Source organism: Chelonoidis abingdonii, chromosome 3 (assembly GCF_003597395.2).
Source record: "Chelonoidis abingdonii isolate Lonesome George chromosome 3, CheloAbing_2.0, whole genome shotgun sequence".
Classification (NCBI taxonomy): domain Eukaryota; kingdom Metazoa; phylum Chordata; order Testudines; family Testudinidae; genus Chelonoidis; species Chelonoidis abingdonii.
Window position 1 is genome coordinate 9,428,145 of NC_133771.1, and position 27,672 is coordinate 9,455,816.

A 27,672-nucleotide genomic window follows, 5' to 3' on the forward strand; every position below is an offset into this window, starting at 1 on the left:
GCGCGCGCACACACACACACACACACACAAACCAAATAGACCCTTTAATTCTGAACCTTCACTCTGTCAACCTCTGTTCATAAATAAAAGGTTGGCACTTACAGTAGATTCTCTCTTTTTTTCTTTACCCCTGAAAAAGCCAAAGTTACTTAAACTAAATTAAATTTAAAACAGCCAATAATGAACAGGGCCAGCTAAGTTACTTCCGCAGAAAATTAACTCATTATTTAGCCAGAAGGTAAACTTTGTTAATTTTCTTCAATTAGACAATGCCCTAGACACTCCATGTGCTATAGACAACTTGCTTCTTTTGCTAGGAGGTCCACAATGAGCTTTATAAGCAACTGATATTTAAATTTATTTTTTTGACTAGATACATGTGACCTGTCACTCACTTCAGTGCCATGCCACGCCCCCTCGAGCCCATCAGAGGCCACCCGTTTTAAAGGCACGGATGTTCAAACAAAGGGAGCGGCACGACAGATCGCATGTATCAGGCCAGAGAGGAAATGCCTGTTCTCCTGCCAGCGTTTGGATGTGCATCGTGGTCCAGAAGGGGTTACATTACAGCCTTCGCCAGCCTGGGCACAGCAGCACTGAAAATAATGGCCGGGGACATGAATGGTGAGAGGCCCATCTGCAATAATGAGGCTTCCGAGTTTGCTAATGGCTGTCTGCCCCCGATGGGGAGTGGGAGGGCAGTCAGGCTGGGAGGCAAGTAACATGGAAGAGTCTGGATACCCATGGGGCCTGGAAGCTTTGCGCTGCCTCTCCATTGTAGGGGAAGCTGACCCCAAACTCACTGAGCAGACTGAGAAAGGCATTCCTAGCTGCATGCTCTCTTTATCCAATCCAAGTTCCCAGTATGACAACAGTGGTGGCCTGCTGCAACGCTGCACTATTTTCCATAACAGGGCAGACTTTGCAGTCCTAACTCAGGGGCGAGACAATGGGAGTTTTGCCTGAGTAAGGAGTGCAGGATCACTAATAATTTATAATAAACCAAAGACTAACTCTCCTTGTTCCTCCAGGCATACACAATGGTAGCCTTATAGAATGATGCTTAGAGCTGGTCAGAAAATTAGAAATAGAGAAATCTGGGTGAGAAACAAACAAATTGTTTCGTAAAAAGTGTCCTTCCCCCCACCCCCTCTATTTTCTGATAAGTACTAATAATATTCAGAATAATTAACTGGTTTCCTTCCAGGGCGTGAAAGCTATTTACCCCTGACGTAGCCCCACTGACTTCAGTGGAGCTGCAACAGGGGTGAATCTGATTTGATGGACAAACCTGGTAGTCCAAAAGTTCAGTCAAAACTCCTATTAACTTCGTGGGAGTTTTGCCTGAGAAAGACCCTGCTCTAGTCTCGGTGGGCATTACATTGTTTTACTCCTTGAAAGTAAGTACCTTGAAAAGAAATGGACGTGAGCCATTTGGAGCGTGCAGTGTGTTTGTTGCGTCTACTTTATTCTTTCCACTCTTTGCGTAAGGAAATATAGTTCTAAAAAAGCTATTGTCTAACAAAGTAAACTGTGATTATTATTGTGCTGTGCTAGGCAGTCAAGAAACTTAAAGGCAAAAAACCAAAAAACCAAAACCAAACAATCCCCTTCCCCCCCCACATATTTTCAGTAACAATGTACCAGCCTCCCAAATAAAATCAAGGCTATTCCAAAGCAGCGTGAGCAAGTATTTCACTGTATTCAGATGGAAGCTGATGGCTGAACGATCTAGTGCATGCTAACCATGACTGATGAGTACAACCTCCAAAAATTCAAGTATTCATTAGTAATCTGTTCAGTTTCTAAATGATTTCATTGACTTTTAGTTTCAAGTTTCCATAAAGAGAGACAGAAAAAAAATGAATCACCTGTTGTGTAAAAAATAATATTGCAAACAGTGCTAGGAAGGTATTATTACATATGATCAAGAAAGCAAGGGTACCATATTTAGATTACATGCAATAGACTCAACTCCTTGCAGCTGGGGAGAGAAAAGACTTAAGCCATCTTTCTGGATGCACATATGTACTGCATAATTCTGCTTCCCTTTAGCAAGTTGTAAAAAACCTTTGCACTTCCATTCCTGATAACGCAAACCCCATAATAATAATACTTTGCACTTCATAGCACCTTCCGTCAAAGTGCTTCGCAAATGATTACTTAAGCCTCACAACACCCCTGTGAGGTAGGTAAGTATTATTATACCCATTTACAGATGGGTAAACTGTAGGCACAGAAAGGTTAAGTGACTTGCCCAAGATCACACCGCAAGTTTGTGGCAGAGCTGGGAATAACGCCCAAGAGTCCTGTCACCCCTTCATCTGCTATAATTCTTACACCACGTTCCCTCTGCACCCTGGCCTTGTAAAACCGTCTAGCAAACAAATCAATACATAACTCCAAATAACTCGGCATGTTATAACGTCCCAGGTTTGTCAAGACAGCTGCCTTGCTGCATGTGTCCCAAAGGGATAGGAAGTACTGTTTATACTCTCAGATCATTTCTGACAGCTTGCAAATGGTTTTAATATACAACAGGAAACAAACCTCCACATTATCTCAACAAAACGATGTGTTTTTATTACAGCTTCCAATTGGGTTGTGTATTCTGTGGGCCAGATCGCTTACTCAGAATTATTTTTAGTGCTTTATGGGACATAAATTGTCAACCTCATCATAAATGCTGATCCAGTGGGAACATATGCAGCGATCTGCCGTTTCATTTGTCTAGAAATCTTTTTATTTAACATGACACCAAACGTCCCTAGCGCTCAAGCTTGAAGTCATGAACGTTGACTGAACACAGACGATATTTTGTTCTGTGCGATTTTTCCCGCCCTTTCCCAACAGAGAAGTGTTACCGTAGTGGTGTCTCCGAGTTTAAACACAGAACGACAAAACAATTCTCAATGCGCTCATGGGAAAAGTGCAAGAATCGCTACCTGATGGTCTGGAAATGCATTCTGCACACAGTGAAAGGTTGCCCACGTTTATTTGGGATAGCTTCTAAACCTCCTAATTCACCCCTGGCTGAGACTCTCTGCACCAGAATACACCTGAGCTTCGAGGGGAACCCCCCCACAGAACAGTCACCACCCTAGGCTACTACCCGCCCCAAGAAACGCCCGGGCCGTGGACAATTGTTGAAATAACAGCATGCAATCTGCAGCAGTAGAAAAGGTTGCAAGTGAGCTCACATCCCTTCTACCCTCTAGCAGTACAGAAAACATCCCAAATCCACCACCTTGGTTTTTATATGATCGTCCTTCAGCAGATCTATTTTTGTTGTGACGAAATCGGACTAGAACAGAGTCCAGCAGCAAACCAAGCAAGCAAAAGACTAGATGTCACAGAAAAACCTGTCTCCACAATTTTCCACTGACCCTGGCAGCTTCCAAATTGCCTCCTGCAAAAGTGGCACAGCAAGCAGGCACTAGAAGGTTTCACAGATGTGCAGCAGTAAGTTTTCCTTTTCAATGCATATCTAGGCTTCAATTAAACCATGCCGGACGAACCTTAGCCCACATTTTCTGAAGGTGGTTGATCATGCTACAGGAGTGTTGGTGATGGCTGTTTTCTGGCCTGTCCCGTGCAAGGACTGGAAACACAGATAAATTGTGAAGTGAATCTCATGCTTTAAAGATACCATGAGCAAAGAGCAGGTGACTGTTCTTATTGAAGTCAATGGCAACATTTTCCTCTTCATTGTGAGGACAACATTTATAGCCTCTACCAAACAGAAAATGAAGCTTGAAGGTGGGCGTTTTTGTGATACTGCACCTAGCCCGCTTTTTAAAATACAAAACTGCTCACCGCTTTCAGCAGTGGGAGAAACCATGAATGAATCGACAGGGATAATTAGCCCTAACCAAATAAGCTATTACAAATATTTACCTTTCAATCAGTGTTTTGCTAATGTTGTCTATTGGCAATTATGTAACGCAGCCGCACAGCTGCAATTTGGTTTGGGTACAGGGCCGGCTCCAGGCACCAGCTTAGCAAGCAGGTGCTTGGGGCGGCCACTCTGGAGAGGGGAGGCATGTCCAGGTATTCGGTGGCAATTCGGCAGAGGGTCCCTTGTTCCCGCTTGGAGCGAAGGACCTCCCACCGAATTCCCGCAGATTGTGATCGCGGCTTTTTTTTTGGCTGCTTGGGGCGGCAAAACCCCAGAAGCCGGCCCTGTTTGGGTATGTTTAGAATTAATCCAAATCTTGTGTGTGTGACAAAGCATGACCCGGTGCTGGGCCAATGCCTGTATTTCCATTGTTGGTTTGGAGTGTTCTGAACAACTTGCCTCTTCAGGTTAGCTGCATGCAGGTACTGGGCACGCTAGGGATAGACAGACATAAATCCACCATGGCCGTCAGCATCGTTAATAGAACGGACGTTCTTCAGCACTAAAGAACACAGGCTCAGAGATAAAAGACGTTCTGCGAACTGGACTGGTGGAGGGAACAGATATAAACCTGACCAGAGCTGACCTGCTTGATCCAGTAGAAGGAGACAGAGCATATACAAGTAACTCCACATGAGCGTGCCAGATCAATGTAAACTCACTAATTCATTGCTCTGACTGCGCTTGTCTGGAGCCTTATAAACTTTAACCGATCTCTGAATGATAATGGATTCAACTTTGCTCTTTGCAGCGTATTTTTTTTAAAAACTTTTTTTCTGGAGAGGCTGGAGGGCGATTGGGGGGAACAGTGCTAACTAATCTACCAGGTATAGCATGCAGATTCAGCAGGATTAAAAACAAACCAAACCCAGCAATGAAGTGGACACCAAAAGCAAAGGGTGCTTGGGAGAAGAGAAGCACTTTGGAGCAGAAGGTGAAGGCTGATGGATTGGAGGGTGACCAGATGTCCCGATTTTATAGGAACAGTCCTGATATTTGGGGTTTTTTCCTATATAGGCTCCTATTACCCCCCACTCCCATCCCAATTTTTCACACTTGCTGTCTGGTCACCCTAAGTGGACTGGCACCAGGTTCGGCATTAACAAATGGATTCTGTTCAGTACTATGCCATTGGCTGGGGAAAAGGAGGGGCATAGTGAAGAGACTTACCATAATAACATCAGACGGAACGCACAGCAATCTGCAGAACTAAGGCCCCCAGTCAGCAAGGTAGTTAAGCACGTGCCTAACTTCAGGAGCGTCAGATAAGAGTATTCACTTGCTTAACGTGAGGCCCTTGCTGAATCGGGGTCCAAGGAAGCAGGAGTGTCATTTCAAGGGGGGAAGGGGCAGTTTTCAGTGGGGGTCGATCCCTCTGTTCCTGACCGCTCATGGAGCTGGGGGCGGGGCACCATCCTATTGTTCAGGCTGAGGGACTTCCACCGGGTGCTTGCGCCCCAGCTGGTTGCTAGAGTCACTGGAGTTGGAGGAGGCAGTTCCCCAGACCCAGTGCCCCACCCACCGCTGCAACCAGCCAGGGAAACCTGTGGCACCTTATATACTAACAGACGTTTTGGAGCATAACGTGCCACAGGATTCTCTGCTGGTTTTACAGATCCAGACTAACACGGCTACCCCTCTGATACTTGCAACCAGCCAGGAACTCCTATGTCTTCCTGCCTGGGGGGGTGGGGGAAGAAGGGGGAAGAGTCCAGTCTCCTGCCCTGGGGGCTAGGGGGAAGGCATGCAGGGGTCTCGCGTTCCAGAGGAGTAAGGGGGGTAAATGAGGTATGAGCCACGGGCAGAGAACTGCACCCCTTCCCCCCAACCAGACCTGAATAGCACCTCCGCAAGGTATTAACATTGTTTGTGCAGCCTTGGGGAGCCAAAGCCAATGTACAGAGTAAAGAAAAAGTCTCAAAGGTCTCGGTCTTTTGGACTTGGAACAGGTTACCAAGGGAGGCAGTCAGGGTGCCATCACTGAACATTTTCGAGAGCTGGTTTGATAACTCATTAGGGCTTCATCCTTTATTCCCTCCTGGCTTGGGGAGTCACCAGGACTGAAAGGTGAGGCTTGTGCCGAGAGGAGTGGGAGGATTAGAACTTTTGGTTGGGATGATGAAGAGAAGCAGCCTTCCAAACCAGCACATGTGATGCGCATATTCTTTTCTGAACCTAGATCTAGCTATCTATCTAACAGAAGTGAGGATGGTACTCCTTGCAAAATTCAGTTAATAGATGGGGTCTAGGGAAAGGAGACACGCCTTCAGATACTTGAGATATTGCCAGATTCCAGGTGCTCCATAGCTTGAGACTTAGTTGCAATGGAAATGGTGGAAGCTTCCTTATTTGAGCCTTTAAAACAGGTGGAGACCTGGGGCGGCTCCAGGCATCAGCGCAGCAAGTGCGTGCCTGGGGCGGCAAGCCGTAGTGGGTGGCCTGCCGGTCGCTGTGAGGGGTGGCAGTCAGGCAGCCTTCGGTGGCGTTTCTGCAGGAGTTCCGCCAGTCCCACGGCTTCGGCGGTAATTCGGCGGTGGGTACACTGAAGGCACGGGTCCAGCGGACTTCCTGCAGAACTGCCGCCGAAGGCCACCTGACTGCTGTGGTTGGGGCGGCAAAAGACAGAGCCACCCCGGTTGAGACAGAGGACTAGAATTCCTCATGATTCTCCCCACTCCCACCCCCTCCGTTGGAGCAACAGACTAGGTGACACAGAAGATCTTCCCCCCCTGTAATGACTATGCCTGTGAAACGGGCTCAAATGTAGAGAAGAGCTGCATATTAAAGGCTTTAAGGAGGAACTTCTTTACAAAGATGATGATGTACAGAGTAAAGAATCACAGTCTATTAGAGTAAACCGCTAATAATAATGTTTAAGGTAAGTATTTTGAGAAAAACTATTAGTATATAGTAAAAAGATGAAATGTCTGGTCACGTTGCAGGACCAGCACTGATAATGGACAGTCCACGTGCCTCTCTAGTGTGCCCAGTCCTCATTATAATAGTGGAACGTGGAACGAGCCACCTGAAGGCGGATAGCATTCATTAAGTTCACTTCACAAATTACCTCATTTAGCAGGAGATGTCACACAGATTAGAGAAGAAATGCAATGAAAGTGAAGTGATGTCACTGACAAGGGATATGGTTCTGGTCCACAAATAATGAAGAAGGTAAATGAAATCTCTTCAGACAAAACAAAGCCCGCCCTTCATGTGAAAATGTGACTATCAGACAGGTTGTAATCAGAGCCCAGAAACATTTAATTGAAATGGAGCTTAACTGACTGGGAATTACAGTACCAGTGACAATTTGGCTTTTTATAAACTTTGCCGTGTGTCTGTAGTTTGGCTTGAATAAGCCCTGCCCTCCTTAGAAGAGCCTGTGAAATATTTGAATGGTATTAAAAAAAACCCCAACTCTCAGAACACTGCAAAGCATCACTGATTGAAAAAAAATGATTCCATTCAGGTATATTCAGGCGAAGAAAGCATTCAGCTTTTTTAAATTATTATATAAAATTTGTACTAGTTTCTTTAAATACCTACTGTAATAAAAAAAAAGGATTCATCAAATAAAAAAATCATAATCATAATTAAAAAATCTTTTCCCCATGTTGATTTTCTTTTCAGAAGAGTTCAACATGGGAATTTTGCACCCTAGACAGTTACAGTATTTCTGGAATACAAAATTGCAATCACACAGAGAAAATACTACAGTATTCACTTAAAAATATCTTTTGTTGTTGTTGTTGTTTTCCCCCCACAAGTAGAGGGATGGTGGGATTGAAAAAATGCCCTGGAACGGGAATATTCTTTTAAAGGAGCAATACTCTTGAAACCCAAAATGGTATTACAGATATACTACTTATGATTTAACTCGAAACAAAGAAACTTCAACACAGAAATAAAGAAATGTAAACCTTCACGTACCAAAAAGATTATCTGGAAATGTCTCAGACCTCTAGCAGATATCCTTCTAAAGCTTTGCCATCAATGGAGGTGGAAGTGTCTCCTTGCAGTGAGAACTCTTAAGCTAAACGGTGATGACCTTGCTATGCTCTCGATTTCCTGTGGTGTTATTTCTTGCCACGTACTTACAGCAGGTGGTGACAAAAAACGTTTATCAGCGGTTCCCCGAATGCACCAAGTGAGTTGAACAATTCTCAGCTAAATCACAACAACAACATCAACAAAAATACAAAGCACCAAATCATCTTTAGAAAAGCGTCAGTTACAGGTTATTACTGTTTGAAGATTTTATCCTAATTTTCTTTTTGTTTTCCTTTAAAAAAAAAACAAAAAAACAAAGCAAAGAATGCTTTACAATCACTTTAAGGCTCACGCTGAATGAGACATAACAGGCCTTACACAATATTACAAATAATACATGTATGCCTTTTCACAGCCTTAAAATGATACAATAGGCCAAATTATTTTGCCAGTCACCGATCAAGTATTGTGCCTTTAAATTGACTTTCTTTTTGCTACTATGCTGAGTTTTATTATTACTGAAATATTTTATTAGATATATGTAAATCTACTTTAGTATTATATTTTTGGTGTATAATTTAAAGAACGCAGATTCGTTATTTTCCAGAAATCAAGATGGAAGGCTTTTGTCTGGGCTCAGTCACATCAGGGTGAATCAGGAGTAAGTCCACTGAAATCAATGGAGTTACACTGTATAAAACTGTGATGAGTGAGATCAGGTACGGTATTATTTTGTGAATTTGGTGCAAACTGAGTACAGCTGACCATCACGTACGGCCCATTTACACTAAGGAAACAATTTTATCAGGGGACTACATTTATAACATGGTTTGGTCTGGCCTGCATGGGTGGGACCAAGCTATGTTATAAACATGTTGCCAAATTGTGTTACAGCCCTGATCTTCTCTTTCAACCATTTGAGATTCAACCTCTTTTCGGGCTTTTCTGCTTTACTTTCTCATCTTTAGATGTTTTTCTTGTTCACTTAAATCCAATAAGAGCAGCAATACCTTTTGTAGGTTTCTTTTTTGTTGTTCTTTTCTCATTTCATTTTTTTTTTTCATTTTTTTTTAAGTTTTGTATTTAGGGTTTTTTTATTTTTCTTGGCATAAAATCACCCAAGAGTTTTGCATGAGAAAGGTGACAGTACTTAATGAAACTCAGCACCTAAGGGCATAAGGCAGTTGTAGGTTTGTTTGTTTGTTTGTTTTTATTTTTCAATCAGCACCAATCCCATATATAATGTTCTACACTTGGTGTAAGGTATAAAACTCTGACGTGGAGACGCCTCTTCTCCACCCGTGGATCATAGGTGTGGAAGTTGAAATACTGTTTCTTGTGTGTAAAAAACAAAAGAAAAGTTTTTCTTTTTGTTTTTACTTACAAAACATAGAGATTATCTTTTTTTTTTTATACATACAGCAGCCAGAAAGAAAGCTTATCTGAAGGTGTGTGTTTGCTTCATGATCTGTGTTTACCATAAACAAAAATAAGATCCCCTCTTTTATTTTTTTTTTAAAGTAGCTTTAAAGTGAAGACTCATATTGTAACAATTCATACAAGAGAGGTCCGTCTCTATACCTAATACCTACAGCTGTGGGGGTGACATACTGGAGAATGTTGATAGTTCTTCTTAACCGCCTGTCTACAAAATGGGCATCCCATGCAGGGTATCTCTTTCTTGGGATGTCAATCTTAATGAGAGGGCCTTCTGGGTAGTAGGCTCGTCCAGATGGAATAGATGGCACCATTGCTCTCACCTGGAAAACTGGCAAGCAAGTGTCAGCTGTGAGTTCCTCCTGTTGCTCCGTGACCGCTCTGGTAGGCGTAGCCTGGGCCCCCCGGTACCCAGGGGTTTCGGGTGCCATGGGCTCAACATCAGGAGGCAAAGGAATGCCCCAGAGCAGCTCGGCGCAACAGGAGCTGGCAAAAATCTTAACTCTCGGCCCCATGGGATGCAGCACACCATAATAGAAGAGCATCAAAGCTATCCCAGCAGCAAAGCTAAGAAAGACACAACACAGTGCTGGCACGGCATATGAGTCAGTAGTTGTAGGATCTCTGTAAAAATACCAAAGGAGTGTCAAGGCAGCATTCTCTGTCAAGACTACAGTGTAATATGCAAACATTCTGTATCGAGTCCGCCCTTCCTTGACATTAAACCAGCAGAAAATGTACACAATCCCTACCACCATGTTGAAGAGGATCTCCTCCCACTTAGACATGCAGAAGTCAGTCCCACCATGGATGATCCAGAAAGCCATGGCACACCAGTGGACCACTACAAAGATCCCAAAGTAGAGCTGGAAGATGGAAGCAAAGAGGGCAAAAGAGATAACTCTGGATGAGATGGTGAAGAGGCGCCAGAAGAGATGTATGAGGGCCCCTCTGTAGCTCATACTCTTCTTGTCATCCCTAGAGTCCCGAAGAAGCTTGTGATAGGAGGCTAGCACCCAAGCCAGGGACATCAGGGACGCCACAGAGGACACACCTGCCAGAAGACACAAATCCACAGAGTCAAACAATAGCATAGATAGAGAATGTCACTCACTCACTATTTTATTGTCACGGGGCAGGTATGGTAGCAAGTAATGTACAACACATTACAAAAATCTTGAGGAGTAGAGAAATGTAGAAGTATCAATATCAGAACCATCAATGAACATTTATTCTTTATCTATCTGACTCCTGCACAGGTGTATTTTATATTAGTGATAAGCCTGATCCAGAAATCCCCAAAACTGAATTATCCCAAAACTTTCAGAGCTAACGAGGAAGGATTGGAATTTGAACGTGTATCTGCATTTCACAAATCATCTCCATCCTTATAATGATCTATACCACACTCCCAGATCCAAAACCTTTCAGACATTTGAAATCCAGATCTGGATCCAAATTTTGTAGTGTAGACCCATCTCTGCTCCAAATTGTTAAGGTAGCCACCAGAGGTGTCTGCTATATTGTAGTGTCATATAGTTACAGCAAAACGTTTAATACAAGGCAGGGCTGTTATGCCTTAAACACAGGGTGAGCAAATTTTGGGACAGAGAGGGTGACCAGTTTTCTAGTAACTGTGGGTATGTCTACGCTGGGATTGGGAGGCAGAATGTGCAGTTCATGCTAGCTTTGATTGAGCTAGTGTGCTAAAAACAGAAGCATCAGCCATGGTGGTGCAAGCGTCAGTATGGGCTAGCCGCTGCAAGCATGATTCCATCTGATCCCTTAGCGTACATACATGTGCGGCTAGCCCCCTTCTGCTGCTCAATCCGTTGTGGCTACAGGGCTGTTTTTAGTGCACTGGCTTGAACAGAACTGGCGTGGGTATGTCTGAGATTAAATTGACACCTTCCAGCTCTGGTGGGCAGATCCATACCCCGTGTGCGTATGATTTAAAATCCCAAATAAACGTACGTAGCCCTCATCATATTAACTTCTTTGACTTCACCAGCAGCGAAAACATGCAGCTGATCAGTTTTGTCCTCGGCCTGTGACCCCGCCCCTCGGAGCTAGTGAACACCAGGATCACTGCGGGTCATTGAGCTATGGTCGGGGCCTGTTCTCTCAAGGTGCGCGTGCTCCTAACGCCGACTGGACCCAGTGGGAACTGAGAGCTTGCTGCACCTCACCTGGGAGGTAGCTTGGCAGCCCTTTGGCATTGGCATACTGCGTGCTGCTGAGTGCTTGCTGGGAGGCGCGGGCGGCCCTCCACACCCTGTGGCTTTATTGAGGGTGGAAGGCTGTCAGCACGTTGCAGGATCTATCTGGTTTGTGGGAAGACGAGCCCTGAATAAGGCTTGTGAGAGATCTGTCATCACCACCTGCCTCTTGCTGCGGCCACTAACCTCTGTCCTGAATCAGCCCTTGGGAGCATGTTCTGCATACCACAACTCAGCATACCCTAGTGCTCTAGCACCCAGTGGTTCTCAAATAGCATCTGCTTCCTTTAACACCTTGCTTCTCTCAGATCCCCTCTGGCCACTCCTCACTCGCCACCCTTCCAACTGCCACAGAACATCCCCTCTTCTGCGCCCCTTCTGAGCTGATATGCTCCTAGTGGATTCAGCACACTGCCTTCTGCTGACCTAGGCCAGCTCAGCAGTTTCCTCACAGATTTAAGCTCCTGTCCGACCCCTGTGTCTTCAATAAAGGGGTATAGAAAAATTCCTCCAGCCCAGGTTTATGGCCCTCCAAAAAGAAGAGAGAAGACACAAGATGTTCCTCATAGGTCTAATCCTGTACCATTAAAGTCAATATTTATTTTGTTAATTTATTTGGACTGATAAAATAATGCCCACTCAATGCTCCAGGTGCCCTAGTTGTATTTTATTGATACAATATTAAACAGACCCAACCAGCTACCCCAGGACCAAACTGAATAACCCAGCGACAACATTCAGAAAACAGAGAGTAATCGATCCCATCCACCCACAAGATCGCCACCAAAGTCCCGTGCCACCACTGTCCAGTCCTACCCAGTCATCAGCCCTTTATGGGTAAGGGTAAAAAGTGGACCAAGCAATGTGTTGTGAAGACTAGAAGACTCAGACCACTAGGAGCTGAGGTGTTTTGTCATTGATTTCAGTGGGGGCAGGAGCAGGGTCAATATTTTCCAAAATAAAACACAAGCTGAATTAAAAAAAAAAAAAAAACACAAACCAAAACTTTTAGGATTTCTTTATCGATCCCCCCAACCTCCTCCCTAGGGTGACCAGACAGCAAATGTGAAAAATCAGGACGGGGATGGGGGTAATAGAAGCCTATTTAAGAAAAAGACTCAAAAAATCAGGACTGTCCCTATAAAATCGGGACATCTGGTCACCCTACTCCCCGCAGTGCCAACAAGAGACAAAAAAGCCACTATCCTTTCCCTCCTCCCTCTTAAAAAAATCAGGTGAAATTATGCAATAACTTCTCCAGGATCAATTCTAATATTCGTAAAGCTTAAGTTGTCTGGTGTTTTTTCATGGTCTATGTGAAAGTTGATTATTTTATATAGATCTTGTCAAGGACGAAGTTACATTAAGAAAAGTACATTTTGGCGGAGAACAAACTGAGGCGATGCCAGCAAAAGTCTATATAAACCACATTGCGATGCCAGGGTCAAATGCTAAATGGCACTCCATGTACGCCAATGAAAAACACTGGGTAACATCAGGACTCTGTTAACACAATATAATCGCAGGAGCTGTATATGGAAATTGTATCATAATTAAAAGATGGTGTCAAAACATTGTGCAGAGCAGAACAGGAGGAGGGTCAAATAACTTGCTAACGAGAGGAAATGACAAACAAAGGCAATTAAATATGGAATCAGAGACATTTTCAAGCTGGCTGAACAACTGGGAAATGCACCCGCCCTCATGTTCGCAGACTCCATCTCCCTGCTGGATTTGGATGTGTCTGTGCCCAGTGGCAGGAAATGGGAAATAGTCCCACCAAAACTCACTCTCTGCAATGCATCTCTACTCCCCTTCAGCGGCTATATCGCTCCCTGGGACTGGACTGGGATGTTATGGAGCAAATCTGCATTATCCCTTTCCCCACTCCTGTTAGGGTGGGCAGGTGTCTGGTTTTCGACTGGAAAGTCTGGTCAAAATGAGGACCTGTCACTGTCTGGTCAGATCTACTGACCGGACACCCAAAGTCTGGTTACTGCAGGCGGGGAGGCTCTGAGTCATCACCCGCACCAGCCCCTACTCAGCCAGGGCTACCTCCTACCTGCATCGGGTGGCTCCCTGGCTCTGCAGGTGAGACCCTCCCGACCCATGCAGGGATGGGGAGAGAGGGGAAAAGCAGTGAGCAATGGAGGGAGGGGGAAAGAGGAGCAAACGGGGGGCGGGGACAGGGCAGGAGCGGGGTCTGGGGGGGGAAGAGGGGGCAGGAGTGAGGCCTAGGGGAAGGGGCAGGGTGGGTCCTCAGTGGAAGGGGCGGGGCAGGGGAGGTACAGGCACTCCTGCTGGAGTGTCCGGTCTTTAAATATTACAAAGTTGGCAACCCTCTCTCTCCCCCTCACACGCCCTATCCCCAGACTTCTTCCATGTCTGCTTGTCTCTCACTGGGGCTGGAGGATTGGGTCTCCACTCCCCCACACACCCCTGGCCACTTTTCTCACTGGGGCCAGGAGAAGTGGGTGTCGTGGGAACGGAATTCAAGGAATCTCCACTCCACCCCTGTCCCGGTGTGGCCTCTCGCACTGTTGTGGCCAGGGTCAGAATTCTCCTCCTCTTGAGGGCTGCCCGGCCCCTTCCCCCTGGGACTCTGTTTGCCCAGCGCCTTAACCTTTAGTGGGGTTAGTTCTTCTGGCCGGTCCCGAATGTGGAGACCCACAGGGGGAGAGATTTATGCAGAGAGTGAGCAGGCCCAGAAAGGACTAGGCCTCCCACTCTCGCTGAAGCACCGCATGCTGCCAGCCACGCTGAGGGCTCTTGGAATCACGCAAATGGGTGCAAATCTCAGCAGGCTTTAAAAAGAAAAAAGGAAAGGTGAAATCTTGGCTGAACTGAAGTCACTGAGAGTTAAGCCATTGACTTCAGTTCAGCCAGGATTTCACTGCAAATTTCCAGTTGCAGAGAAAAGCCTGAAAAATGTGACTCAAGTGCTCTGAAAAGCTTTAAAAAAAACCTTCCAATAAATAAAAAGGCCCCAACATAATAATACCTGCTTCTTATGTAGCACATTTCAATCAGTAGATCTCAAACTGATTTACAAAGGCAGTATCATTACACCAAGGGGAAACTGAGGCACACAGCAACTTGTCTGACATCACCCAGTGGGCTACTGGCAGAGCTAGGACTAGAACTCATGCCTCCTGAATCTCAGTTCAGTGTGCTAACCTCTAGGCCATTCATGATTTGTAAACCTAGCTCATGATTTTTGTAGTGCTGACTCAAGATTTGTAAAGACTTAGGCCTGACAATACACCTCTACCCGAATATAACGTGATCCGATATAACACGAATTTGGATATAATGTGGTAAAGGAGTGCTCTGGGGGGTGGGGCTGCGCGCTTCTGCGGATCAGCGGGTCAGTGTGTCTGGCATAATTTCTAGTCCTCTCTGAGATTTACTCCAGTTCGGGTTCTGCCTGAGTAAGGATTTGATATGGGACTTGATTAAAAAAGAATTACAAGTGGGTAATGTAATTAATGCACATCGACATGGATTTATGGAAACTAGATTCTGTCAAACTCATTTGATAGCTTTTTTGATGAAATTATAAGTTTGGTTGGTAAGGGTAACGGGGCTGACATAATATACTTAGATTTCTGTAAGGCAGTTGACTTGGTACCACATGATATTTTGATTAAAAAACTAGAACGATATAAAATTAACATTGCACACATTAAATGGACAAAAAACTGGCTAGTTGATAGGTCTCAAAATGTAATTGTAAACAGGAAAACATCACTGAGAGGATATGTATCCAGTCTTCTCAGTGGTGTCAGATGATAGAACAAGAAGCAATGGTCTCAAGTTGCAGTGGGGGAGGTCTAGGTTGGATATTAGGAAAAACTATTTCACTACGAGGGTGGTGAAGCACTGGAATGAGTTACCTAGGGAGGTGGTAGAATCTCCATCCTTAGAAGAAGTCTTTAAAGCTCGACTTGACAAAGCCCTGGCTGGGATGATTTAGTTGGGGTTGGTCCTGCTTTCAGCAGGGGGTTAGACTAGATCACCTCCTGAAGTCTCTTCCAACTCTAATCTTCTATGATTCTATGATCCTGCACGCATCAGTTATTTTCCCTATGCTATTTAACATTGTTATCAATGACCTGGAAAAAAAAACAAAACCTTCATTGCTAAAGTTTGCAGATGATACAAAAATGGGGGAGGAGTGCCAAATAATGAAGAGGAGAGAACATTGATTTAGAACAATCTAGATCGCTTAGTAAACTGAGAACAAATAAACTATATGCATTTTAATATGGCCAAATGTATAGATCTATGAACAAAGAATGCAGGCCAAACTTACAGGAGGTGGAACTCTATCCTGGGAAGCAGTGACACTGAAAAAGATTTGTGGGCCGTGATGGATAATCAGCTCAACATGAGCTCCCAGTGTGATGCTCTGGCCAAAGAGCTAATGTGATCCTGGGATGCATAAACAAAGGAATCTTGAATAGGAGTAGAGAGGTTATTTTATCTCTATATTTGGCACTGGTGCAAACAGTGCTGGAATACTGTGTCTATTCTGGTGCCCACAATTCAAGAAAGATGCTGATAAATTGGAAAAGGTTCAGAGAAGAGCCATGCAAATGATTAAAGGATTAGAAAATGTGTCATATAGTCAAAGTCACAGAGCTCAATCTGTTTAGTAATGAGAAGGTTAAGGGGTGACTTGATCACAGGCTTTTAAGTATTTACACAGAGAACAAATATTTAATAATAAGCTCCTGAATCTAGCGGAGAAAGGGTTAACAGTCCAATTCCTGGAAGTTGAAGCTAGACAAATTCAGACTGGAAATCAGGATAAGTGAGGATAATTAGCCATTGGAACAATTTACTAAGGGTTGTGGTGGATTCTTCACCACATGCAATTTTTAAACCAAGATTGGATGACTTTCTAAAAGATCTGCTCTAGGAATCATTCTGGGGAAGTTCTATGGCCTGTGCTATACGGGAGGTCAGACTAGACAATCACAATATATGGTGGCCACTAGACCTTCAGACAGTATTACTGGTTTTTAAATCTTCTTCTAAGGGTTATTTAAGCCAACTTTCTTGGGTGAGATTCTCGAAAGCTCTCAGTGTTGACCTATGTCTGGTCCCTTTGAAGTCAATGACTTCAGCCAGTGACTTCAAGCCATTGACTTAAATGACTGCAATGACTTAATTGACGAAGTCAATGGCTTCAGTGGGAGCAGTTAGTTCAAAAGTGAGCACTTCTGAAAACACCACCTCTAATGTCTCACAGGTCAATCTGGTGAGTTGATGAGCACCCCTGAGAGACACCGAGCATCTTCAGCTGCTGTACAGCATCTCACGAGCCACACTGAGTAACGTACAAGAGGGGTCCAGCATCTCTCAGCATTATGCTCCCATCCACATATATCCGGTTACTTATACTGCCCCATTTACCGTAGTATCTGAGCACCTCCCTTGTGAGGTATCCCCTTTTCACAGACGGGGGCATGAAGAGATGAAGGGATTTGCCCAAGTCACTCAGAAAGTCTGTGGCTGATCAGGAATAGCAGTCACTCTAGACAGATCATACACCTACATTACACCTACCCTCTTGGATCAGTGCATGCCGACTTTTTAACCGTAATTCTGGATTTTTAGAGCCGAAAGATTTAACAACCTGAAATGGAAGCTCTCACAGGCAAATACAAGCATCACAGGTATTAATAAACAACAATAATGCGGTAAACAATCAAGAAAGGAAAATACAGTCTACCAGGAAAAACTTCCAGGGAGATCTGTCAGGCTGTGGAATGGACTCCCCTAGCAAAGGGGTAGAAGCCCCATTGCTTGGCACATTCAAAACCTGATTGGACAAAAACACCATAACATGTGCTATAGGGAACGGTCCAGTACTGGGTAAGGAAGAAACAGTGAGTGAAATTCACCTCAGTGCAGCAGAGTAGCACAAAGCCAACGCATCACTTAAGTCTCATTTTAGCCCCCAGAGCCCGTCTGCACTAGGGTGAATTTCATTCTCAGTGACCTCATTGGTTTTCATTCTCCAATTTCAATGAATGACCAAGGTTGGGAGGAGACATAACAGGAATCTAACTAAGCCCCATGGACTGGTGGAATTCGCTCCTGAAAAAGTCAACATTCGCAGGTGAGACCCAAACCAATTTATTTTTCTTAAACGAAAAAAAGAGAAAGGCCAAATCACAATGCAAAACAAAACCAACATGTTTGAAAAGTGTTTCGCCTACATCTGGTCTGTATAGCATGCATTAAGCAATTACATTTAACTTTACCACTGCTCTAACGCAAATGAGTTATCAAATTACTGATTAAAAGCTAACAATATTTGTAGCTGGGCCCAGTGCTCTGCGTTGGTCTGTTGAAGAAATGTAAGAAAGGTTCTTTGAAAAGGATACATACATAGTTTCATAAATCTAACAACGTGGTTATTTTCTGTAAATAATTTTAATGTACTTACCATATCATATTCCCTAAATACTTACTGTGGTGTCTGTCCCTTTAAAACTGAAAAAGATGCCTATCAAGTTGATGCTCTATTTCCTTTTTTCACATTAATTCTCTTGAAGACTGTTCTAAAAAAATGGGAAGATACAAAACATTCTCTCAGGTGAACTGGACACCACAGTAAGTATTCAGAATGCGACATGACCCTTTCTCCATCAAGTACCGTATGATGGAATTGCCTGCTTTACTATAAAGTGCTATTGTTTGGTTACAAGACATCAACTCTCCAGAAGTTCAGCCTTCTTTTCCATGAACCTGTGCTCACTTTTTCCCCAGGTGACATATTCATCCATGGAAGTCCTAAAGCTTATTTGAAATCTGTATCAGCACCAGATTTTCTTTTTCTCCATAGAGAGAGAAAATTAAAAAAAAATATTCAGGGCCTGATTCTGATCTCATAATATCACAACATGAGGGTGACTTTACTGATTTTGATGCACTTATTCCCCATTTGCACCAGCATAAGGGCAATCAGAACCAGGCCTGGTGTCTGTTTTTCATTTGATGGGGAAAGATTTTTTTTTTATTTACCCATTTTCCTTTTCCCTGCTTTCCTCCTCTGTCTCTGAGTTCTAGTCACTTCTGACATGAAAAAGTACAATTCATAAACAATAAAGAAGTAATTGGACAAAGTATTGTGCAGTGGTGCCAACCCTTTCGTCGGGATCTCAAAACGTGTTACTGACAATAGTGAATGTGGCATCACAACACCCTTCTGCAGTAAGTAAGTAGCATTATAGCGGTGATACCGATGTCTCCGAAGGTCAGTCTTGCAAGGTGCTGACTACATCAGTATGTTGAGTGACCTCACGTCCCATATGAACTCAACTCCTTAGAGGAATGCTCATCTCCTTGCGAGATTAAGCCCCACGTGACTTACTCATGACCACATAGTGAGTCAGAGCAAGGAGTCCTGGGCTTCTACTCCTGTGTTTCAGCCACTCTTATATAAATGTTGCATATCTGAAAGCACTTAGTATTGACCTAACGCTGCTCTCTCTGCATTCAAGGGGGGATTTTATGTTGTTAGGACACTGAAATATATAACGGTACAGCCATATCTTAGGAGCAGAAAGGAGCCCGAATTGGAACCTGAAATCCATCCTCCTCCCTGAACCTGCTCATAAATATAGTGTGGGTTCAGAGTTGGATCCAAAACTCCATAGAATCCTGTTTTCCTCACTGGATTCAGATTTGGCCCCAAATGGCAGAAAAGTCATGAGAACAGCAGATCTGGGGAGATTTCCACTATTCAGGACAGGAAATATCAGCTGATCTCAGGAGATTTCTGCCATTTGGGGAACAACTGCCCATCACTAGCCACCTGTGTGTGGCATTTGTCAAGTCTGATCCCAACATTAGTCTAGACCTGAATCTAAGCATGGCCTCCTCACCATGACTACTAAAGAACAAGAGATTCCTGGCTGTGACCTCCATACATTTCTCTCTCCTTTATGTAATACAGACACTTGTAGGTCTACTCTGGGGTTCAAACTTGCAAGTAAAAGTTGCAGCACAGTAAGGTCAATCCCAAGATTGCAAAAGGTGGGACATGTGTGTAAAGTGTCAGTTCTGAGCTTGCTGCTAGCATTGGTTCTCTAGACAGAGACCGCTGGAATTGGCAGCATCCAAAGAGATGGTGTTAGGTATAGCCATTGAAGTCCTAGCTCCACTGAAGTCAATGGCAAAACTCCCATTGACTTCAATAGGGCCAGGACTTTAGCCATCGGATGTAGGCAACCAGCTAGGGGTTCACTGCTGAGAATGTGCTGAGACCACTATGCACATTCCTATCGGGAGATCTACGGCATGTTCGAGAGCTACTGGGAAGCTAAATCCCGTCTTTGTGTCAGGCACCAATATGTTAAGGATCAGTCCATGACACCAAAAATATCAGCACCACACAGGCAGGGTTGATGTAAATAGGGATGTGCTAGTGCTGCAGAATTCAGGTCTGGTTCTGAACTTTTCCAAAACTGGATAGGACTTGGGGCAGGAACCCCATCACCTCTACACTATCAGGCCAAGGACATCATGTTTTTGACCTGAATTCCCAGTTTCAGCTCCCAATTTGTACATGGAGTCAGGAACCAGCAGCAGAGGGAAGTGGGTTGTGTTGGAACATCAAAGTATGCGTGTCTGTGTATGGGAACCCGGCAGGAGTAGATGGAATGACTCTCGCACGACTCTAAAGTTCTAGCATAACCTTTATCTCCCAGCAGCCAGAAATCGTCTCTCCTCCCTGGCTCTACGGCCAACAATCCGCCCCTGACAAGTTACCCAATTCCTATGTAACATGCACCAGGGAATCAGCTAGTCTCCTAAGGATTAAAGTTATTAGCACCATGCCAACTTCCAGTGTCTGATACCAGCAAAAGAGATAAAAGCTGTCTGCTAATTATGGAACCAAGATCTGCAATAGCTGCAAGGAACAACTTGTCATTCAGGAATTTTCAGAAATTGCAGTGTGATTTAAACGTGAGATGGGCTGAAGAGGTGGAGTTCAGATCACTCATCCAGATCAGGTTTAGGCTAGGATTTGGATTCCGGATTGAAGCAGACTAGGGTTTAGCTGTGGCTTTGGCTTCAGCAGGGCCAAGGTCTCGCAAACTCTTCTTGCGAGAGTCCTGAGCTCCTTTGAACTTAACATATAACACCACGATCAGTTCCTTGGAAAGGCTCAGATAGATTAGATAGAATACTGCAGGCAGCTAAGTAAATTGGATCTGGAAAATAGACTGTTTCTGGGGTTAGATCCAAACTAGAACCAACAGAGGAGTTCAGCTACAGGGATTTGAATCCAAACACCCAACTCCCATTCGGAGATTAGAAAAGGCTCAGATCTCAGGTTCTGCTTTTGGCCCAGCTCTACTTTAAATGGATCGTTAATACAAGACAAATGATATGCAATTGTGCTATGAATCTCCATCCAACTCTCTGAAAGCATCAGAGAGGAAGTAGAAAATACTTCTTTAAGCCCTGTTGTCTTTGTGAGCAGGATGTTGAGCACAGAGGGGCTCCCCTGTTCTCATTCCTTTTCCACTCAGCTGAACAGACCTTTTCTAAGGAACCAGTCAAAGCTGCTCTGATCATCAGCCATGGAATGGGGATATGATTCATGGGCAACACAAGGACATTCCCACACTGAACCCATAGGTTTAGCATGTTGCTTCATAGTGCCCCCAGCCTTTCTCAGCTCGGGGAAGTCTGAATTTGCTCTCTGGTCACCAGCATAGCAGCACATTCACATATTAAGTTAATCTTTTCTCCCTCACATGAACTGTGAGAGCTCACACCAAGGATGGAATTTGGCTCCTGGGATTCAGCTTTCAGCGGCTTTCATTTACATTGTTCCCTGTACAAAATGAACACATGGGACCCAGTGGGTGGCAAGGTTGAACAAACAGCAGAACAGGGCCACTCGGGGGGAGGCAAGTGGGGCAATTTGCCCCAGGCCCTGGGCCCCACAGGGGCCTCCACGAGAGTTTTTTGGGGCCCCTGGAGCGGGGTCCTTCATTCGCTCCAGAGGCCCCCGGAGTGTCTTCTGCTCTGGATCTTCGGTGGCAGGGAGTCCTTCCGCCCCAGGGAGGAAGGACCCCCAGTTGCCGAATTACCTCCAAAGCAGGACCCGCCGCCAAAGTGCTGGGTCTTCAGCAGTAATTCAGCTGTGGGGGGCCCTGCCGCTGGTCTTCGGGGCACTTCGGCGGCGGGTCCCGGAGCAGAAGGACCCGCCGCCGCTGAATTACCTCCTAAGCGGGGGGCTCCCCGCTGCTGAAGACCCCAGGCCCCCTGAATCCTCTGGGTGACCTTGCAGCAGAATGACCTTGCAGCCTATGGGCTGGATCTTCAGTTGGTGTGGGTTGGAGTAGCTCCACTGACTTAAGCAGAACTACACCAATGTACATCAGTTGAGGATCTGGCCTTCAATCTTTAAATGAGATGGAAACTACTTGACAGAAGCCAATACGGCAGCATTCTTTCCCCCAGCTTGAAACCTGCTGAGCTGGAGATGCATAACAGAGGATTGGAGCACTGACAAACCCCATGTCAAGAAAGTGGGAGATTAGGCAAGCATTTCAGTGCCAGTGACTGATTGCTGAATGGTCATGGGCAGGAGAAACTGATTCCTGTACCACGTGCTCTTTTCATGATTTCCTGATACTACCAGCCACTATTTTGCTTTCTTTATGGGACAAACAAACAAAATAACCTGTGTCCCAGTTAGACTTGTGTGCATAGGAAGGTAGGAAATAACATACCAGATTAGACTTGTGCAGCCCACGTAGCCCAGTACCTGTACACGTGACAGTGGCCTGATCAGAGATTTCAGAACAAGCCCCTAGTGGATAATTATGGAATAACCTGCCCTTACAGGGAGTTCCTTTCTAACCCGTCAGCGAGTGGCTGGTTTATGTCCTAAACTAGAAAGGTTAATATCCTTCCTAAAACATTTTTTTAGCAGTCCAATGCACTTTGGATGTTCTCATTGCCCACACAAATATCAATCCTTTTTTTAAAAAAAATGAGGATTACTTGTGGCATCTTAGAGAGACTAACAAATTTATCTGAGCACAAGCTTTCGTGGGCCAAAGCCCACGTCATCAGATGCATGCAGCGGAAAATACAGTAGGAAGACAGAGAACATGAAAAAATGGGGGTTGCCATGCCACGAAAAGCTTATGCTCAAATAAATTTGTTAGTCTCTAAGGTGCCACAAGTACTCCTTGTTCTTCTTGCTGATACAGACTAACATGGCTACCACTCTGAATCCTTTTTTAGAAACCTAGCAAGCTCTTGGACTTCAGGCAATGGAGTTCCACAAGTTAAATATGTAGAGTGTAAAAAAGAATTTCCTTTGATCACTTTTCATCATGTTGCCTTTCAGTTTCATTGAAAGCAGAGCCCTGCGTGGGACTTTTTAAAATCCCACTCCTGCTCTTATGGCAGCGGGTCCTGCGGGACCCATGGGATCCTAGTCTCGCTGCAGGGCTCTGCACCAGTCCTGCACAGGGTTATAATTCAAGGCACCATTTACGTACTGTGAGAGGTGACTAGCTGCTCCTGATTTACCTGCTCTATAGCCTTTGCTTATTATTTTATATGTTTCTAATATTTCCCCTGCCTCCTCTGTAAGCAGATTGCCATATTGGATCAGACCTGAGGTCCATCTAGCCTAGTATTGCATCTGTGACAGTGGCCAGCACCAAATGCTTCAGAGGAACATGTAAGAACCCTGTAGCTGGCAGATGTGGGGCAACCTGCCCCCCCCCACCCCCAATGTCTCCTAATACTCTCTAATAGTTAGAGACTGGCTTAAACCCTGAAGCATGAGGTTTAGCACCCCTTCCAAAACGTTGCTTATATGGATTAGGAGAACTCTGGATATTCTCATCAAACAGGCGCAATCTTTTCAATCTCGCCTTCTACTGAAGCTTGTCTATACCTCACGTGCCTAAATATGGCTTTGGGTGACTAACTTTGGATATGCAGGTTTGAAAATGCTGGCCTAAGTGACAGGCCCAAAGTCACTCAGAAAGTCTTCAGCAGAACTAGAAAGAGAACCACAAGCCCAGCTATCTTATGTGGTGGAGGGGGGCAGTGGTGAGAGTAGAGTGGTTGGGAAAGGAAGTTACTGTACACTTGAGATCTGTTATAACATCCTGGCCCAGATAGAGCCTGGTATGGTCTAACTATCTACCAAAGCAACTTAGAAGCACTTAGCTGCACTGCATAGAGTGACAGAAGCGCCGCAAACATTTGTATGCAGCCTGTTATACTCTGAATAATGGGGCAGCATTTACACTTAAAACAAGTTATTTATTAGAAATACTAGTGTGGATTATTTCTATCAGTAATTGTAATCACCCCCTCCACCTCACACCAAGGTTCGAAGCTGCAGCCTTCAGCAAAGCTCTGTGCTACCTGAGCTAAAGGAGTAACTCCATTAGTTGATAACAGTAGGAGGTCATTATCCTCTAGTGGGCTAACTAGTAGAGGGGAAAAGCAACACACTCTTGGTGAATGCATTATACAGACATGTAAGTAAATTAACCCTCCGCCTGCTGCTAAACACCACAACCTCACATAACTGCTTTTATTTACTTATTTACTTATTTATTTTAAAGGGAATGCCAAAGTTTCCCACAAAACATCAACAGGTAGGCCTGGCCTACGCTACACAGTTAGGCAGGGCCGCCCAGAGGGGGGGGCAAGTGGGGCAATTTAACCCAGGCCCTGGGCACTGCAGGGGTCCCCACGAGAGTTTTTCGGGGCCCCTGGAGCAGGGTCCTTCACTTGCTCTGAGGGCCCGAGAAAACTCTTGCGGGGCCCGGGGCCCCGGAGCTTCTTCCACTCCGAGTCTTAGGAGGCAATTCGGCAGCGGGGGTTCCTTCCGCCCCGGGACCCACAGCCGAAGTGCCAGGGAAGACACCAGGCCCCCTGAATCCTCTGGGCTGCCCTGCAGTTAGGTCAACACAAGGCAGCTTATGTCAACCTAATTATGTCAGCGTACACTTGACAGCCTTGTCCTGCTGATGTAAGTGCCCCGCTACACCGACAAAATAACTCCATTTCCACAAGAGGCATAGGGCTTATGTCGGTGTACTTAGGGTGTCAACATAACACTGTGTTACTTACATTGGCTGGAGCCTTGAAACTGACATAGTGGGACAGCTGGAGCCCGGCTTCTCTGAGCTCCCAACTCCTGCTGCCTGGAGGCTCCCTACACCCTGGAGAACAGCTGGGCTCCCAAAGAAGAGCTGCAGAGAGCTGAGAGTCCTGGCTCTCAACCCCCCACACTGCCCCTCTTCAATCAGTGGAAGCGCTCCTGGTGAGGCCACACACCGCCAACAGAAGGAGGGTCGTGTGGACAGTAACTACTGCAGTGGCTGTAAGTTGACCTATGGTAGGGCTGTAGTGTGGACATGCCATAGACTGCAGACCCAGAGGATGCCTCTGCTTGGAGCTGGCCAGAGGTACAGAAAGGATTAATGCCTATTACAGAAACTGCTTCAGCCACATGGTTCTGGAAACGCTTTTAGCTCACTTAAAAGAAATCTTAGAAACAAACGATGTGATTCACACTCATTGGCTAATGTAATTGTGCTTCTCTCAGTATGTTTAGAGGACACACGTCAGCAACGCTCACCTTTGTCACCTTACCCCTTATAAATCTTTTTTATTTTGTGAGCTGGTGCAATGTCTCAGTGTAATTGCAGGTAAGGGGAGTTGTTTCCTGCAAAGAAGAAGGAAGGAGTATCTCAACACCTGTGCAACGGTACATACAGCTGGAATCATTAAATAAGACTGGCAAAGTACGGCTGTGAGGACTGTGACACAGTGACTAAGCCTTACTTCGTGCAGCAGGTGTTGTCTTGCAATCTAATAGCAACAGGCACTACAGAACTCAAGTACAAAAGATACATTATGAACCTTTTTTTTTCAGTGCACAATACACTCTGCAGTGGTTTAAGTGACTTAGATCAGACCAAAATTCAACTCCACTAGATCTAGAGTAAAGTCATACTTGATTTTTCTCCCAGCACTTTTGCCTTCCCAGAAATTCACATGTGTACAGGACAAAGTTTGAGACTGGATCTTCAATATGTTAACAAACGTCACCTTCCCAAGTGGCAGGCAGGCTTGTCCTACAGAGATCAAAACATGCATTAGTTTCCCTATTGCAAATATCCATTGCACCTTTGAGTGGCTGGCTTCTGCAATAGGGAAATGGTTGTGTCAGATGAGCGTTCTCATCTGCGAGTGCCCATGTGAAAACACGAACGTAGAGAGAGGGCCCTGAGCATGAAATCATCAGCTGCCATTTGGGACAAAAGACATCTTGACAACAGACTTCACTAGCTCAGTACAGTTGTGGCACTTTAGAGATCAGGCTCCTCCCCCAAACTTTCCAACTGCACAAACAACCGAGCATGTCTCCGAACTCACTTGTTGAATATTCTGTCAATTTTAGCTGGATCGTTTTCAAGCCAAATTGTTGCAACTTGAATTCTTTGCAGATCGGCTGGCAGCAGTCACAGAAATATACGACGCGCTCTTGTTTTGCACATCTCCTTAGTAAAGATGGGTTCTCTGCTTATCCAGGGTAACAGGCTTTACTGGTTGACTGACCCGAAAACCAGACTTGCTTTCTAGAATCACTTTCTAGAGCAAGTGGTGGATTCCACTAGATTGATGTTCAGATACTTTACCAACCAACGAGAGGCAGCAGGCACAGTAGACTGTATATTGGAAGTGTAGCCAGGCACTTCCGAGTTCTAATCATGAATCTGCCATAGTGGGACTTTGGGCAAATCACTCCACTTTCTTATGCCTCAGTTCCCTCTTTGTATGCTGCTCACAGTGAGTATCGCCTAGTTAATGTTCGCACAGTGCTTTGAAGATGTAAAGTCCATCAAGAACCATAGTTACAAACCCCACTACAGATTTCACTCACTTCATCGCATGTTGCGGTTGTTTTTCCTGTAAAGGACGGGTCACTTTAATCTGTGGTCATGTGGGATATTCTTGATATCAAGAGATGAGACCTCAGCAAAAGGGTCCTCACTGGAGCTGAAAGAAAAGCGAATTTGTGGTGGAGAAAACTGTTGGATTGATAGCCCTGAGGACTGAAGTGACAGCTCTGGGGACTGACCCAAAGCCCATTGAAATCAACGGAAAGACTCCCATGGACTTAATTGGCCTTTTATCCACAGAATCGGAGCAGTGCAGCACTGTAAGCTTCCCCCATGCTGCTCGCAGCCAATGTGCCTCAGGCCTGACGTACTCTAAGAGAGCGAGTGAGCGAGCAGAGCATTCTTCATGCCCATTGCCAGCGGCGCTGATGGTTTTTTGATGTGGACACCTGACTGCTGGGAACTGGACTGAGACAAACAATTCATTCCTAACAGGCCACCAAATAGCTCTCAGTCGTTATTGCCTGGGTAACTGGGCAGGGGACCAGGAAACAAACTCACATCTAGCAAAGCGTGTATGCCCGTGTGTAGCTTTTAGCTCACCAGTGGCCTTGCTATTCGTGTGCTGAAAGTTCTGCATATGCTTCAGTGCTTTAATGGGTCCTTGGCTCGTTATGGAAAATTTGCGTTGAATCAGAGCAAATCTTCAGCACTGATTATTATCAGAACTGAAGAGTCCTCCATGATTCCTCCCCCACTTTTCCCACCCTTTTGCATGGCACCGACTATGCCCGGTGCCTCTTCTCCACTTTATCCTGCAATAAAGACCTGCTTCTCTAAACATGGCACATATGACCAACCTACTCGTGCAAGGAGAAACATGCGTGGTTGCTGGTGGGTGGGTCACTTTATAGGGAGGACCCTCAGAGTGGCACCAGGAGTATCTTTTCAACCCCAGGCAATGTTTTGTGACTTTTTTCCTACTTGCTTTCATACAGCTCAACCAAAGGCAATGTCATCTATAGAGAGCATTAGAAAATAGGACAAGGGGACAATCTTGCATTGGCAGAAAGATGGACTGGATGATCTGACAGGGCTTTTCCATCACTAGTTTCTGTGCTCTAGAATTGTGAGATACAAAAATTCCTGTACACAAAGACACCTTTCTCTTGCAGGTTCCCATGAAAACGCTCTAGTAAGAAAAATG

General features: G+C 45.0%; 1 protein-coding gene across 1 annotated transcript in view; it reads right to left on the reverse strand.

The window, feature by feature from the left end:
- Positions 1 to 9,414: 9,414 nt before the first annotated feature.
- The window catches only part of XKR6 (XK related 6), a gene marked incomplete at its 5' end in the record, with an annotated part of 343,195 nt that continues 324,937 nt past the window's right edge, over positions 9,415 to 27,672 (reverse strand). Inside the window, 1 exon segment of the mRNA XM_075063501.1 lies at positions 9,415 to 10,379. Within this exon segment, the coding sequence (XP_074919602.1) occupies positions 9,415 to 10,379 (965 nt within the window).